This window comes from Babylonia areolata, chromosome 6 (genome assembly GCF_041734735.1).
Source record: "Babylonia areolata isolate BAREFJ2019XMU chromosome 6, ASM4173473v1, whole genome shotgun sequence".
Taxonomy (NCBI): Eukaryota; Metazoa; Mollusca; class Gastropoda; order Neogastropoda; family Buccinidae; genus Babylonia; species Babylonia areolata.
The window spans coordinates 17,409,781-17,421,716 of NC_134881.1; the positions used below are offsets into that span (position 1 = coordinate 17,409,781).

General features: G+C 42.6%; 1 protein-coding gene across 1 annotated transcript in view; it reads left to right on the top strand.

The window, feature by feature from the left end:
* The window catches only part of LOC143282799 (uncharacterized), a 47,666-nt gene extending 39,129 nt beyond the window's left edge, over positions 1-8,537 (top strand). The window contains exons 31-33 of the mRNA XM_076588576.1: positions 304-595; positions 1,239-1,400; positions 2,339-8,537. Of these exons, the coding sequence (XP_076444691.1) occupies positions 304-595; positions 1,239-1,400; positions 2,339-2,488 (604 nt within the window). The 3' untranslated portion in view covers positions 2,489-8,537. The remainder of the gene's footprint in view (positions 1-303; positions 596-1,238; positions 1,401-2,338) is intronic.
* Positions 8,538-11,936: the final 3,399 nt, after the last annotated feature.

Sequence of the window (11,936 nt, forward strand, 5' to 3'; positions counted from 1 at the left end):
AAGAGGAAATTCTATTTATTTGACAAATAGTAATTGAGCTGGAACTGTTAGGCTTACCTTCTTTCATTTTTGATGAGAGACATATTTTATTCAATTGATATTTTCTTTACAGTGCCACCTCCTGTTTGTTTAGTTAAATCTTTTGCAAAAATCCTGTTCATACATAACTAGGTGAGGGGAAACAACCATTTCGAGCATAGCTATTGAATTCAAAACTGGGTATGTAACTTGTCAAGGTATTCCACTCCTACTACCATCACTTGACAGTCTCTCCCCATACTTTGCCCTGTGTGTGTTTGTCAGGAAGCGACTGCGGATGGACCGGCGAGCAGAGCCCAGGGTGGGGGAGCGTGTGCCTTACGTGATCGTCCATGGGTCCCCCGGCCTTCCTCTCATCCAGCTGGTGCGTCAGCCCCGGGAGCTGCTGCTGGACCCCTCGCTGCGGGTCAATGTCACCTACTACATCAACAAGCAGGTGCTGCCCGCTCTGGACCGCCTGCTTTCCCTAGTGGGGGTCAGCGTCTTCCAGTGGTACAGCGACATGCCCAAGGTGGTGCGTCTCACCGCCCCACTCGTTGCCCCGACTTCCAAGCAGGTCAGAGTCTTTCTTTCTGTGTGTGGCTCTAGCGGACATGCTGTAAGTGTTTTTTGTTTTTTTTACTTACAGTGCATACCACAGGTTTTGTGACTTGTTGGCATGTGTAGCCTTCACTGCGCAGCACACAGAACTGGCCAGTGTCTTTTAGGAGTTTGACATATTGTAATGTATTGTACTGTATTTATTGTATTACTCTTTTGTCTTAACATGTAAGTTCAGGCTGCTCTCCCTTGAGAGAGCGTGTCGCCACCGCCTTTTTTTTTTCTTTGTCTGGGACCTTTGGTTATGTCAGGCATTGTAAATTCCTTTCGCTGTCATTTCTGCATATGCCATCAGGCTGTAGATGTTCAACAGGGAACCATGTAAAAATCTGTGGTTTAAATCCAACTGGGTGCATGTACCATATTACAATAACAACATACCATATTTTTAACAACATACTGTGTTAAAGCTTGGATCATATCACAGGAATATGGTTTCACATCATTCTGTATGTTTTCACATCATTCTGTATGTGCACCTCATTTTGATTTGCAGCAATTGTGTCAGCACTTTGTGTCACATCATACTTAGTTTGGATGACAGAGGACCTTATCTCAGCACCAGGTTGTTACATGGGTATGTGCAATGTGTGTGATAGGGAACCATCTCGCAGTACTTTGTGACGTCGGACTGCCTGGTGTGCGAGCGACAGACCAAAGAAGCAGTGTGCCCCTCCTGCCGACAGGACCCCCAGATGGTGGCCCTCACTCTGGCCACACGCTGCGCCAACTTTGAGACTGTGCAGCACAGGCTGGCCCAGGTGATCACATCACTGTGTGTCTGTACAGGGGTCCATGTGGGTGCTAGTGATGAGGAGAAGGTATGTGTGTGGACTGGAGACAGTTGTCATTCTGTACATGCATGGCAGTCTGCAGGCTTCTCCACATTGCTTTCTGTGGAAAGATTGTCAGTGTGGTGCAGATTGTCCCAGGCCTCTGTGGGAGTGTGCATGTGGAGGAGGCAGACAGCTGTGGAGTTTTAGCTGTGTGTGTTTAGGGCAAGCTATGGTTCATCACATACTTTGATAGTATTAATCTGAGTGTGAATAAGTGTGAAGAATGTATGTAAACTGTGCGGATGATGTTGAGAGAGCTGTTTTAAGGGAGCCTTTGTTGAATATAAAATTATTTATGAAAAATGCATGTTGTAATATCCATTAGTCTGTTGGTCTCTGTCTCTGATGTTTTCTCCTCTCTTTGTCGCTCTCCTCAGTCTCTCCACAGACACACACGGACAGACACACACACACCCACACACACACACACATTTCTGAAAGACCCTCTGTGTCACTTGTATACATGGATGGAAGTGCAAGACTGCACACTGTTCAGCATAAACATGTGCTGCATAGCCTAGGTGTCTCATGAATTTTTGGACAGCCCTGCGTCACACTGGGTTGTAGGCATTTGAGACGGAGGGACTAAGTAAGGTCAATGACAACCAGTGTTGCAGGTAAGCGGACAACAACAGTGAGGTGATGCATCACTGTGTGTGTATTACAGCTGTGTCAGACATGCATGGGAGTGCAGGACAGGGCTCACCCTCACTGTGCGTGTGTGTTACAGGTGTGTCAGACATGCATGGGAGTGCAGGACAGCACTCAACCTCACTGTGTGTATATGTGTTACAGGTGTGTCAGACATGCATGGGGGTGCAGGACAGTGCTCACCCCCCACTTTGTGTGTGTGTGTGTTACAGGTGTGTCAGACATGCATGGGGGTGCAGGACAGCACTCAGCCCTGCGTCTCTCTTGACTGCCCCGTCCTCTTCCGTCGTCACCTGGCCACTCTGGACTTAGCCCGGGCTGACCTCCACCGGGAGGCCTTGCTCAAACTGACTACCTTCTGACACAGTGAAATGGCTACCTTTTGATGTGATAACATGGCCACCTCTTGACAGCATGAAATCGCCACCTTTTGACACAGTATGGCCACCTTTGACATCATAACATGGCCACCTCTGGACACCATGAAATGGCCACCTTTTAACATCATAACATGGCCACCTTTTGACACCATAAAATGGCCACCTTGTGACACAGTATGGCCGCCTTTTGAGACCATAAAACTGCCATCTTTTGACAGCTGACAACCAGTAGGTGACTTGCTATATGCCTTGCCTCCTGGTCTGCAAGTCATAGTCCTCCACAAAAGACTAGCGCTGTAATTAATTTCTGGCCCAGATAAGGTGGGACAGAAGTTGCCTCCTCTGCTGTTCTCATGGTCATAGTGGGACACAACTGACTGTCATGCAGGCTGTCTGCCTGGAAGATAGTAAATGAGAGAGATGTGCTTGTGAAGAGAACTGTCGCTGTTGACTTCTCAGTGGTATCATCTCCAATCAGCAGACTGCAGACCACCAAAGGTGAGCTCTCCATGTGACTTGATCTGTTCACAGGATAGCCTGACGAAATGGAGAGCATGTTGTGAAGTAATGCCATTACAGTGTCTTGTGTCTCTTGTACCTTCAGATGAGCATGCTGGAAGCTGAACTTTGTGATTGGTATTTTGGCTGATAAGTTGGGCCTGCTACCTCCCTGAAACACTGGAATGGTAGCGTGTAATGAACAATGACTGTCATGCAGGAAGACAATAGTTTCTTGTTTAGTCTTATCTTTGTTCCAAACCTGTTTGTGTTGTCAAAAGAGGGCACTCACAGGGATGCGGAAGAGAGGTAATCTACTAACGGGCGGTTTTTAGCTGTACCTACTTTTGTTTTCTCCGCATAAGCAGGTAGTAGTTTGCACAGGAGAGGGAATCAGACCCCTACCATAGTCTGCACTAGTGGGTTACATTAAGTATATGTTAGATGAAACATTATTTATGAAGGAAATTTCCTTTAGATGATACCACATAACTTGCTGTATGTTCTTTCCAAACCCTGTTTGTGTATACAGCGTCACATCATATGACAATATTATGGCAGCTGTTTATACAAGAATCACACACGGAATATCACTGGGAGTGATATACAGCTACATGAAAGACAGCATAATTCATGCACTGTTGTAAGGGTTAAGTCACATGACTTGTGAGCTTGTTGGTCTCTTGATGATGGTTATAGGGCTGCCTGTTTTATGCCATGTTTTTTTTCAGGCAGCAATTGCCTTTGATTTTAGAGAATGTACTACCATAAAAAAGAAACGACAACATTATTTTATGCATTCACAGTAACCACTCCATGCTCCATGTACAATGGCAGCCCAATGACTGCAACGACAGAGTGGTCACATGACCCCCACCACTCAGGGTCGGTTTATTCTGACTTTACAATGTTTGGCCAGTAACTGTGGTGACAGACAGTCACATGACCTCAGTTCAGAACATAATTAACTGGTCTTACGGTGCCATCACTGCCACTGATTTTGTGAGGTGCAGCAGATACTGTGTAGGTTGCATGTTTGTGGGCATGTGCATAGTGTGTGTGTGTGTGTGTGAGTGTGTGTTTGTGTGCATGTGTGTATCTGCATGTTTCATTTCACATGTCTTGTGTGGAGGAGAGAGAGGTGCTATGTGTGAGCACCATCCTGAGACACGTCATGACTTCTCACTATGAAATCTGGTTGCATCAGACATGTTGAAGTTCCAGCGTGTGTGATGCCAAGGAACATACAGACAGTGTATTGTTTGAAAGAAATGTAAGCGGAAATGGAAACAGCAAGATGTCAGCCCCCTCCCCCCAACCTCCCCTCTCTTCTCGAACAGTGCTCCCCCATTTTCTGCCCTTCTTGTGTCCTGTCCCATGTGGTGTGACTGAAGCTGCTTGGCTGGCTGGAATGTGGACACAAGGTTGTGTGTATGTTTGTCATGTGTATGCTCTGTGTATCTTCTCTGTGTTTCTACACTTATGTGAATGTGTGCGTATGTGTGTGTGCACATGTGTGTGTACTTTGTACAGTTTATCTCCCATTTCCATGCTATGTCTGTGCATGTACATGATTATTTGTGCACCATGTGTACATGAGCCTTCCATTTGTATAACTTTGTCAGATAGTGTCAATGAAATGTGCCTATAACCGTGTGCATAATGATTATGAATTTATTGTGAAAATTGCATCACAGAATTGCGCTCCTTTGACTATGCTCATGTATTGAATAATGTTGATTTTGTGCATTTTGTTAAATAATAAATATCACACAAAAAAGTTGTGAGTTAGGAAATGTATGTACATGTGATACCTAACAGGTTTTATTATTATATTTTATGTATAATATGATCATAAATGTATGCTTTTTTACTGTGTGATTTTATACATTTCATAATATCTTGTATATTTTTATCTTGTTTCCATTGTGCTATTGGTTGGTTTTGTTTTTTTTTGATGTGGTGATTATATGTACAAGTTAGATCATGGTGTGCAAAACATACAGGTTAGATCATGGTGTGCAAAACAGACGAGGAAGAATAAAGTTGTTTTGTGTTGAACTAGAATTACCATTGTAGTTTTTTTGGAGTCTCAGAAAGGGTAGTGCTTTTTGTTGTGACCAGCAAAGTGACTTTTGACGTGAAACAAGCCACAGAACAAAGGACAACCACTTGGACGTGACCAGTCCTTGTGACTGTCGGGGAGGGGTGTGTGGGGGGGGGGGGGGGGATCAAGGGGGTTTTGAAGTATGGCCAGAGCTCAGTGAATGGGATGACATTGTGTTAAGCTGACTGCTGTGGTTAACAGCTTTTAATGTGGTCAGCATGGAGCTGAAGTTCTTTACAGATGATGTATCATTATTTTGATTGAATAGGTAGGGTGATGTTCCCCAGATAATTGAAATCAAATGATGTAGCATTTGGTAACGGTGCTTTGCTGTACTAAAGACACCACCGTGGACCACAGCAGAGAACAAACAGCTTGACCTTTAGAAGAAGGTAACAGGTTTTCAACCCTTTGACTGCCATGCCCGTAAAATTCACAGGCATGGTGATGTCACTGATGACATCAAATGAAAGGAAATTATCTCTCTTGGAACTTGGAAAGCAGAAAAATTGTTGGTGTTTTTCCTGGCAGTCAAGGGGTTAAGCTGCACTCCTGATGACCCATTCCCTGTGACTGACATCACCAGGCCGACAAGTCAGCTTGTCCAGCCCCACTCATTGCCATCAGTTCTGAACAATGGCCACAGTCATTTATGTCATGTGGACCAGTTTGTTGTGACTTCTACGCAGAGTATACTTGCTGTTTTGGGAATCCTTGCCACACTTATATGATATCATAAAGGTGGATAAAGTCTGTCTGGGAAGTGTGTGCATGGAAACTTTTTTTTTTTTTGATAGTGAGAGGTGGACTAAAAGTATGTTGGTAAAAGTCTTTTGTGTGTGTGTGTGTGATAAATGTTCTCATTTCATTTTTGATACACATACATGTACAAAAAGACAGAGAAACACATTGGATGTCATACAAAGAAGGCAAGATCTGTCAAAACTGTCCATTGTGGGCATTTCAATAAATAAAAGGCTGAATACAAAAAAACAGGAAAAACAAACAAACAAACAAAGAAAAAAAGAAAAGAAGAAAAAAGACATGTACAGATAGATAGATAGATAGACAGACATAAACATAGACATATGCATACATACATTCCTGTATCATAACTTGTAATATCACATTGTATAACAGTGCATTATATTACTTCATGTTATGTTTAGTAACCTTTGTCCTTTTGAACAGTGGACACAGGAGGAAACTTATTCATATTGGTTTATTTTGGAATAGTTTGACTTACAAATGTTTACATACTGAGGATAATGCACTGCATTCTGATTGATTCATTCATTCCTGAACGGTGCCAAGGACTGTGTCAGGGATTTGTTCAGACATATTGCAAATTGTGCATTTACAGGCTGTTGTCCAAATCAGTGCAGTTTAAGAGGACCCTTCTCCTCTGCTCCCCTCCCCTCCCCTTCTTCCTTTTTGTTTGCAGCTGAGTGAGTCTTGTTGGTTGACAATGATGATGGTACCTGCAGTTCAGATTCTGAGAAACTGACCCGGTGATTTCGCTTTTCTATGCTGTTTGGATTGTTGTTCTGTTTGATGATTGTAAAAAAACATGACACTTTTCATTGTCAGCAATAGAAGGTCATGTTTGGTGAGTGGGAGTGGAAGTGCTTGAAATAGCCGAAAAACTTTGGGGCAATAGCATTGTGATAAGGTTGTTTTCAGATCATCACTGCCATCACAGTGTATAACAATATGTCTAACGTTTCTGATGCAGATTTCCACAGGTTGATTTTGTTGCTGCCAAATGTTTTACAGAATATAATGAATGGAAAGATTGATATTAAATGATTCCAGCTCCATCCTCCTGACATCCATGTTTGGTGCCTCTCAGCCACCCTCTTGATGAATGACTCCTCTGGGGCCTAGTGTAGCCCGTAGGCCCATGCCCTCACTTTCTATTGGAAGGGACAGTTGTAGGATCTGTTTTCTGCTGTACAAAGCTGACTGTAAACTGATGGAGTTATCAGTGTTATAAAATATTTGGTGGAGGGCAGGGTTAACAGCGCTGTGTGTTGTTTGGTGGTGGTATACTACAGATAAGATCAATAAATGCAGCAAATGAGTACGTAATTATAATGATCCACATTACATCGATCTCAAAGTCTTGCCAAAGTGTTCTTTCTCAGGCTCCTTGCTGCTTCATACTACATTACAACTTTTGTCGTCATCTTTTTTTTCTGTGTGTGTTGAACCATATCGATTGGGCAGACAGTAGATCAGACTTGCATGCAAACGCACATATATGTTTACACAGACATGTTTGCGCAGATGGCTGTGTTTATTTGTTCAGATAGTGGGGCAAACTGTAATTGATGAAATGTGTTGAACACGACTGAGCTGAAAGGAACACAATGACAGTGTCAGAATGAAGGGTATGTGTTGCCCACCTACAATGACACAATGATTATTGTAGCTTTAGTTCAAGGTTTGTATTTGGCATGTATTTGACTGCCTCACAATGCACTCAACAGGAGAACCAAAGTCTCTGTTGCTGTTGTTTTCAAAGATCATGTTTTCTATGATTTGGTACAAAGTTAGATGTTGATTTATGACTTATTGATATTTTGATAAGAACAGTTGTGCTTAGTAGCATTTGTTATGGCAAATAGATTTGTATGAGTAGGTTCTTTGCTGTGTTTGTATAGATACACCTTCTTTCTTTCTTTTTTTTTCAAAAATCAGGTTTAATGAATGAGAACATATTCACCTTTACATATGTGTCTCAAAGATCATAATGATTTAGAAGCTGAAGCTGGCAGCATTTACTTTTATAAGTGACATGTTTCATCTTGTTACTTTGTCAGGCAGTTGATATTTACATGCTCGCCATTCTCACATTCTTTACACAACATTGCCATAATATGTATTGGAGGAGGGGGGGGGGTCACTTATATGAACTGAGATGAACATTTACAAATATTTGGTACAAATATTTTGTTTGTTTGCTTTTATGTTATATAAAAGTACAGGGTTGGGTTTCATAAGTGATCTTAGCAGTGCTAGCTCAATGCTAAGAATCTTCTTAAGTAATGTCTAATTCCGTAGACTTAAGAAAATTCTTATCTCTAATCAAACTTAGCATTGCTGAGATTGCTTCTACAGCCCATCCCTGGATACACTGAAGAGAGCAGCTGAGAAAACGAGATTAGTAGAAATTGTGGAATAATGAAACATGCTTCATGATTTGTGTGTGCTTTTCTTTTCTTTTTCTTTCTTTCCTTTTTTTCTTTTAATTTTAAGTAACTTATTTGGTTGGCTTACCGATGTGATGGGGAATGAATGATACATTTACACAGTGCAGCTTGGCTTTATGTCGAGTCACATGTTCCCCTTGATACAGTGTTGGGGTTGAGCCAACACAGTTCATCATGATGCCATACAGAATAAATGGTGTGTATCTCTGGATCTTTCTTGTTTGTAGTCATTTGTGGATGACTGTGAAGGATGCCTCTTGTGTCTTCTTTCCTGCAAGGAGTGTGCCAAGCACAGAAAGGGTGAGAGGGAAGAAAAACCAAAAACAAAATGGCATAGACAGCAGTTACGAATCTTGAAAGGCATGGCTGAGCTTGAGGTTGATATATCAGTCTGGAATTGCATGTGTTGTATGTACATTCCCATTCCTTTTCCTTTGATGTGTAGACACACATTTTCACATGCACTTTCTCCTGCACATTCTCTTCTTACCTCTAAAAAAATGCTCACAGAAATGTGCCTGTACTCATATTCACTTCGTACAAATCAACCTTTACCCCCACTTATGCTCTCTCTCACATTTACACATATGTGTTTGTATACACTCACTCACTCACCTTAACATTCACACACATATTCCTTTTCCCATTCAAACAGATGTGCCAGTTTTCATCTTCTTATTTGTTTATACATGTATATACCCATATGCTGGCACACACACACACACACACACACACACACACCTTGAAATGACCTAAGTTTTACAGCATCTGTCCAAGTTTGACTTGTCATCATGATGATATGGCAAATGAATAAGTTATTCTTGTGATACATATAATTGATCATTTATGCAGGGGCTATTTAGGTAAGTTGCATAACTGTTCAACATCAATGCTGGGTCTTTTCAGTTAAACAGTATAATAATTCAGCAGCAACATAAAGTCTCATTTGGTAAACAGCGTAACTATTCAACAACAATGCAGGGTCTCTTCAGATAACAATTCAGCAGCAATGCAGTATGTCTTCGGGTAAACAGCATAACTATTCAACTATAATGCAGGGTCTCTTCAGATAAACAGCATAACTGTTCAACTATAATGCAGGGTCTCTTCAGATAAACAGCATAACTATTCAACTATAATGCAGGGTTTCTTCAGATAAACAGCATAACTATTTAAAAAAACAATGCAGAGTCTCATCTGGTAAACAGCATAACTATTCAACTGTAATGCAGGGTCTCTTCAGATAAACAGCATAACTATTCAACTATGATGCAGGGTCTCATCTGGTAAACAGCATAACTATTCAGCAACATTGCAGGATCAACAGCATAACTATTCAGCAGCTAATCAGGGTCTCTTCAGGTGAACAGCACAATTCAGCAGCAGTGCAGGATCTCTTCAGGTAAACAACATAACTATTTAACAACAGTGCAAGATGTCTTCAGGTAAACAGCATAACTATTCAGCAATGTTGCAGGGTCTCTTCGGGTGAACAACATAACAATTTAACAACAATGCAGGATGTCTTCAGGTAAACTCAGCAGCAATGCAGGGTCTCTTCAGGTGAACAGCATAACAGTTTAGCATCTGTGCTTGGTCTCTACTGGCAAACAATGTTACAAATCAGCAGGATCTCCCCAGGTAAACAGTATGATAATTAGCAGCAATCCAGGATCTCATCAGGTAAACTGCATAACTGTTCAGCAGCAATACAGAGTCTCTTTAGATAAACCAAATAACTATTTAACAACAATGCAGGGTCTCTTCTGGTAAACAATATAACTATTCAACTACAATGCTGGATGTCTTCATGTAAACAGCATAACTATTCAGCAGCAATCCAGGGTCTCTTCAGGTGAACAGTAGAACTATTTAACAATACAAGATGTCTTCAGGCAAACAGCATAATTATTCAGCAACATTGCAGGGTCTCTTCAGGTGAACAGCATAACTATTCAGCAGCAGTGCAGGATGTTTTCATTATGGTGACCTTACATTGACAACTCCCTGTGGCCTGAGAGTGACAAAACAAACCTGAGTGTGCCTAGGTATGGAGAACTGGAATGAGTGGTGTGGGGAATGAATAATAACTAATGCCTCAAGAAAAGCACATAGAACAGAAATGTCAGGCCACCAATTGGTGGATGATCGTTCACACCACCAGGTCATCAGTGGATGGCTGATCCCACCACCAGGTCATCAGTGGATGACTGATCCCACCACTAGGTCTTTTGTGGATGACTGATCTCACCACCAGGTCATTTGTGGGTAACTGATATCACACTAGGTCATTTGTGGATGGCTGATCTCACCACTAGGTCATTTGTGGGTGACTGATATCACACTTGGTCATTTGTGGATGGCTGATCTCACCACTAGGTCATCAGTGGATGACTGATCTCTCCACGAGGTAATTTGTGGGTGACTGATATCACACTAGGTCATCAGTGGATGGCTGATCTCACCACTAGGTCATCAGTGGATGGCTGGTCTCACCACGAGGTCATCAGTGGATGGCTGGTCTCACCACGAGGTCATCAGTGGATGGCTGATCTCACCACTAGGTCATCAGTGGATGGCTGGTCTCACCACGAGGTCATCAGTGGATGGCTGGTCTCACCACTAGGTCATCAGTGGATGGCTGGTCTCACCACGAGGTCATCAGTGGATGGCTGGTCTCACCACGAGGTCATCAGTGGATGGCTGATCTCACCACTAGGTCATCAGTGGATGGCTGGTCTCACCACCAGGTCATCAGTGGATGGCTGATCTCACCACCAGGTCATCAGTGGATGACTGATCTCACCACTAGGTCATCAGTGGATGGCTGATCTCACCACTAGGTCATCAGTGGATGACTGATCTCACCACCAGGTCATCAGTGGATGACTGATCTCACCACCAGGTCATCAGTGGATGACTGATCTCACCACTAGGTCATTTGTGGGTAACTGATATCACACTAGGTCATTTGTGGATGGCTGATCTCACCACTAGGTCATTTGTGGGTGACTGATATCACACTTGGTCATTTGTGGATGGCTGATCTCACCACTAGGTCATCAGTGGATGACTGATCTCTCCACGAGGTAATTTGTGGGTGACTGATATCACACTAGGTCATCAGTGGATGGCTGATCTCACCACTAGGTCATCAGTGGATGGCTGGTCTCACCACGAGGTCATCAGTGGATGGCTGGTCTCACCACGAGGTCATCAGTGGATGGCTGATCTCACCACTAGGTCATCAGTGGATGGCTGGTCTCACCACGAGGTCATCAGTGGATGGCTGGTCTCACCACGAGGTCATCAGTGGATGGCTGATCTCACCACTAGGTCATCAGTGATATCAGCTTGGTCATCAGTGGATGGCTGATCTCACCACTAGGTCATCACTGGATAGCTGTTATCACCACTAGGTTATCATTGGATAGCTGATCTCACTTTAGAATCACTACTAGAAGAACTATATTAATACAAAACCCCACAGACTTCAGAAGTTCAGTTGTTGTCAAAGAAGTGTCCTTCTCTGCTCATGATTTGTACTGTTGTGAGTTTGTTTTGGTTAACTGAGACAAAAAAAGTAATCCTCAACAGTTTCACAAGTTTT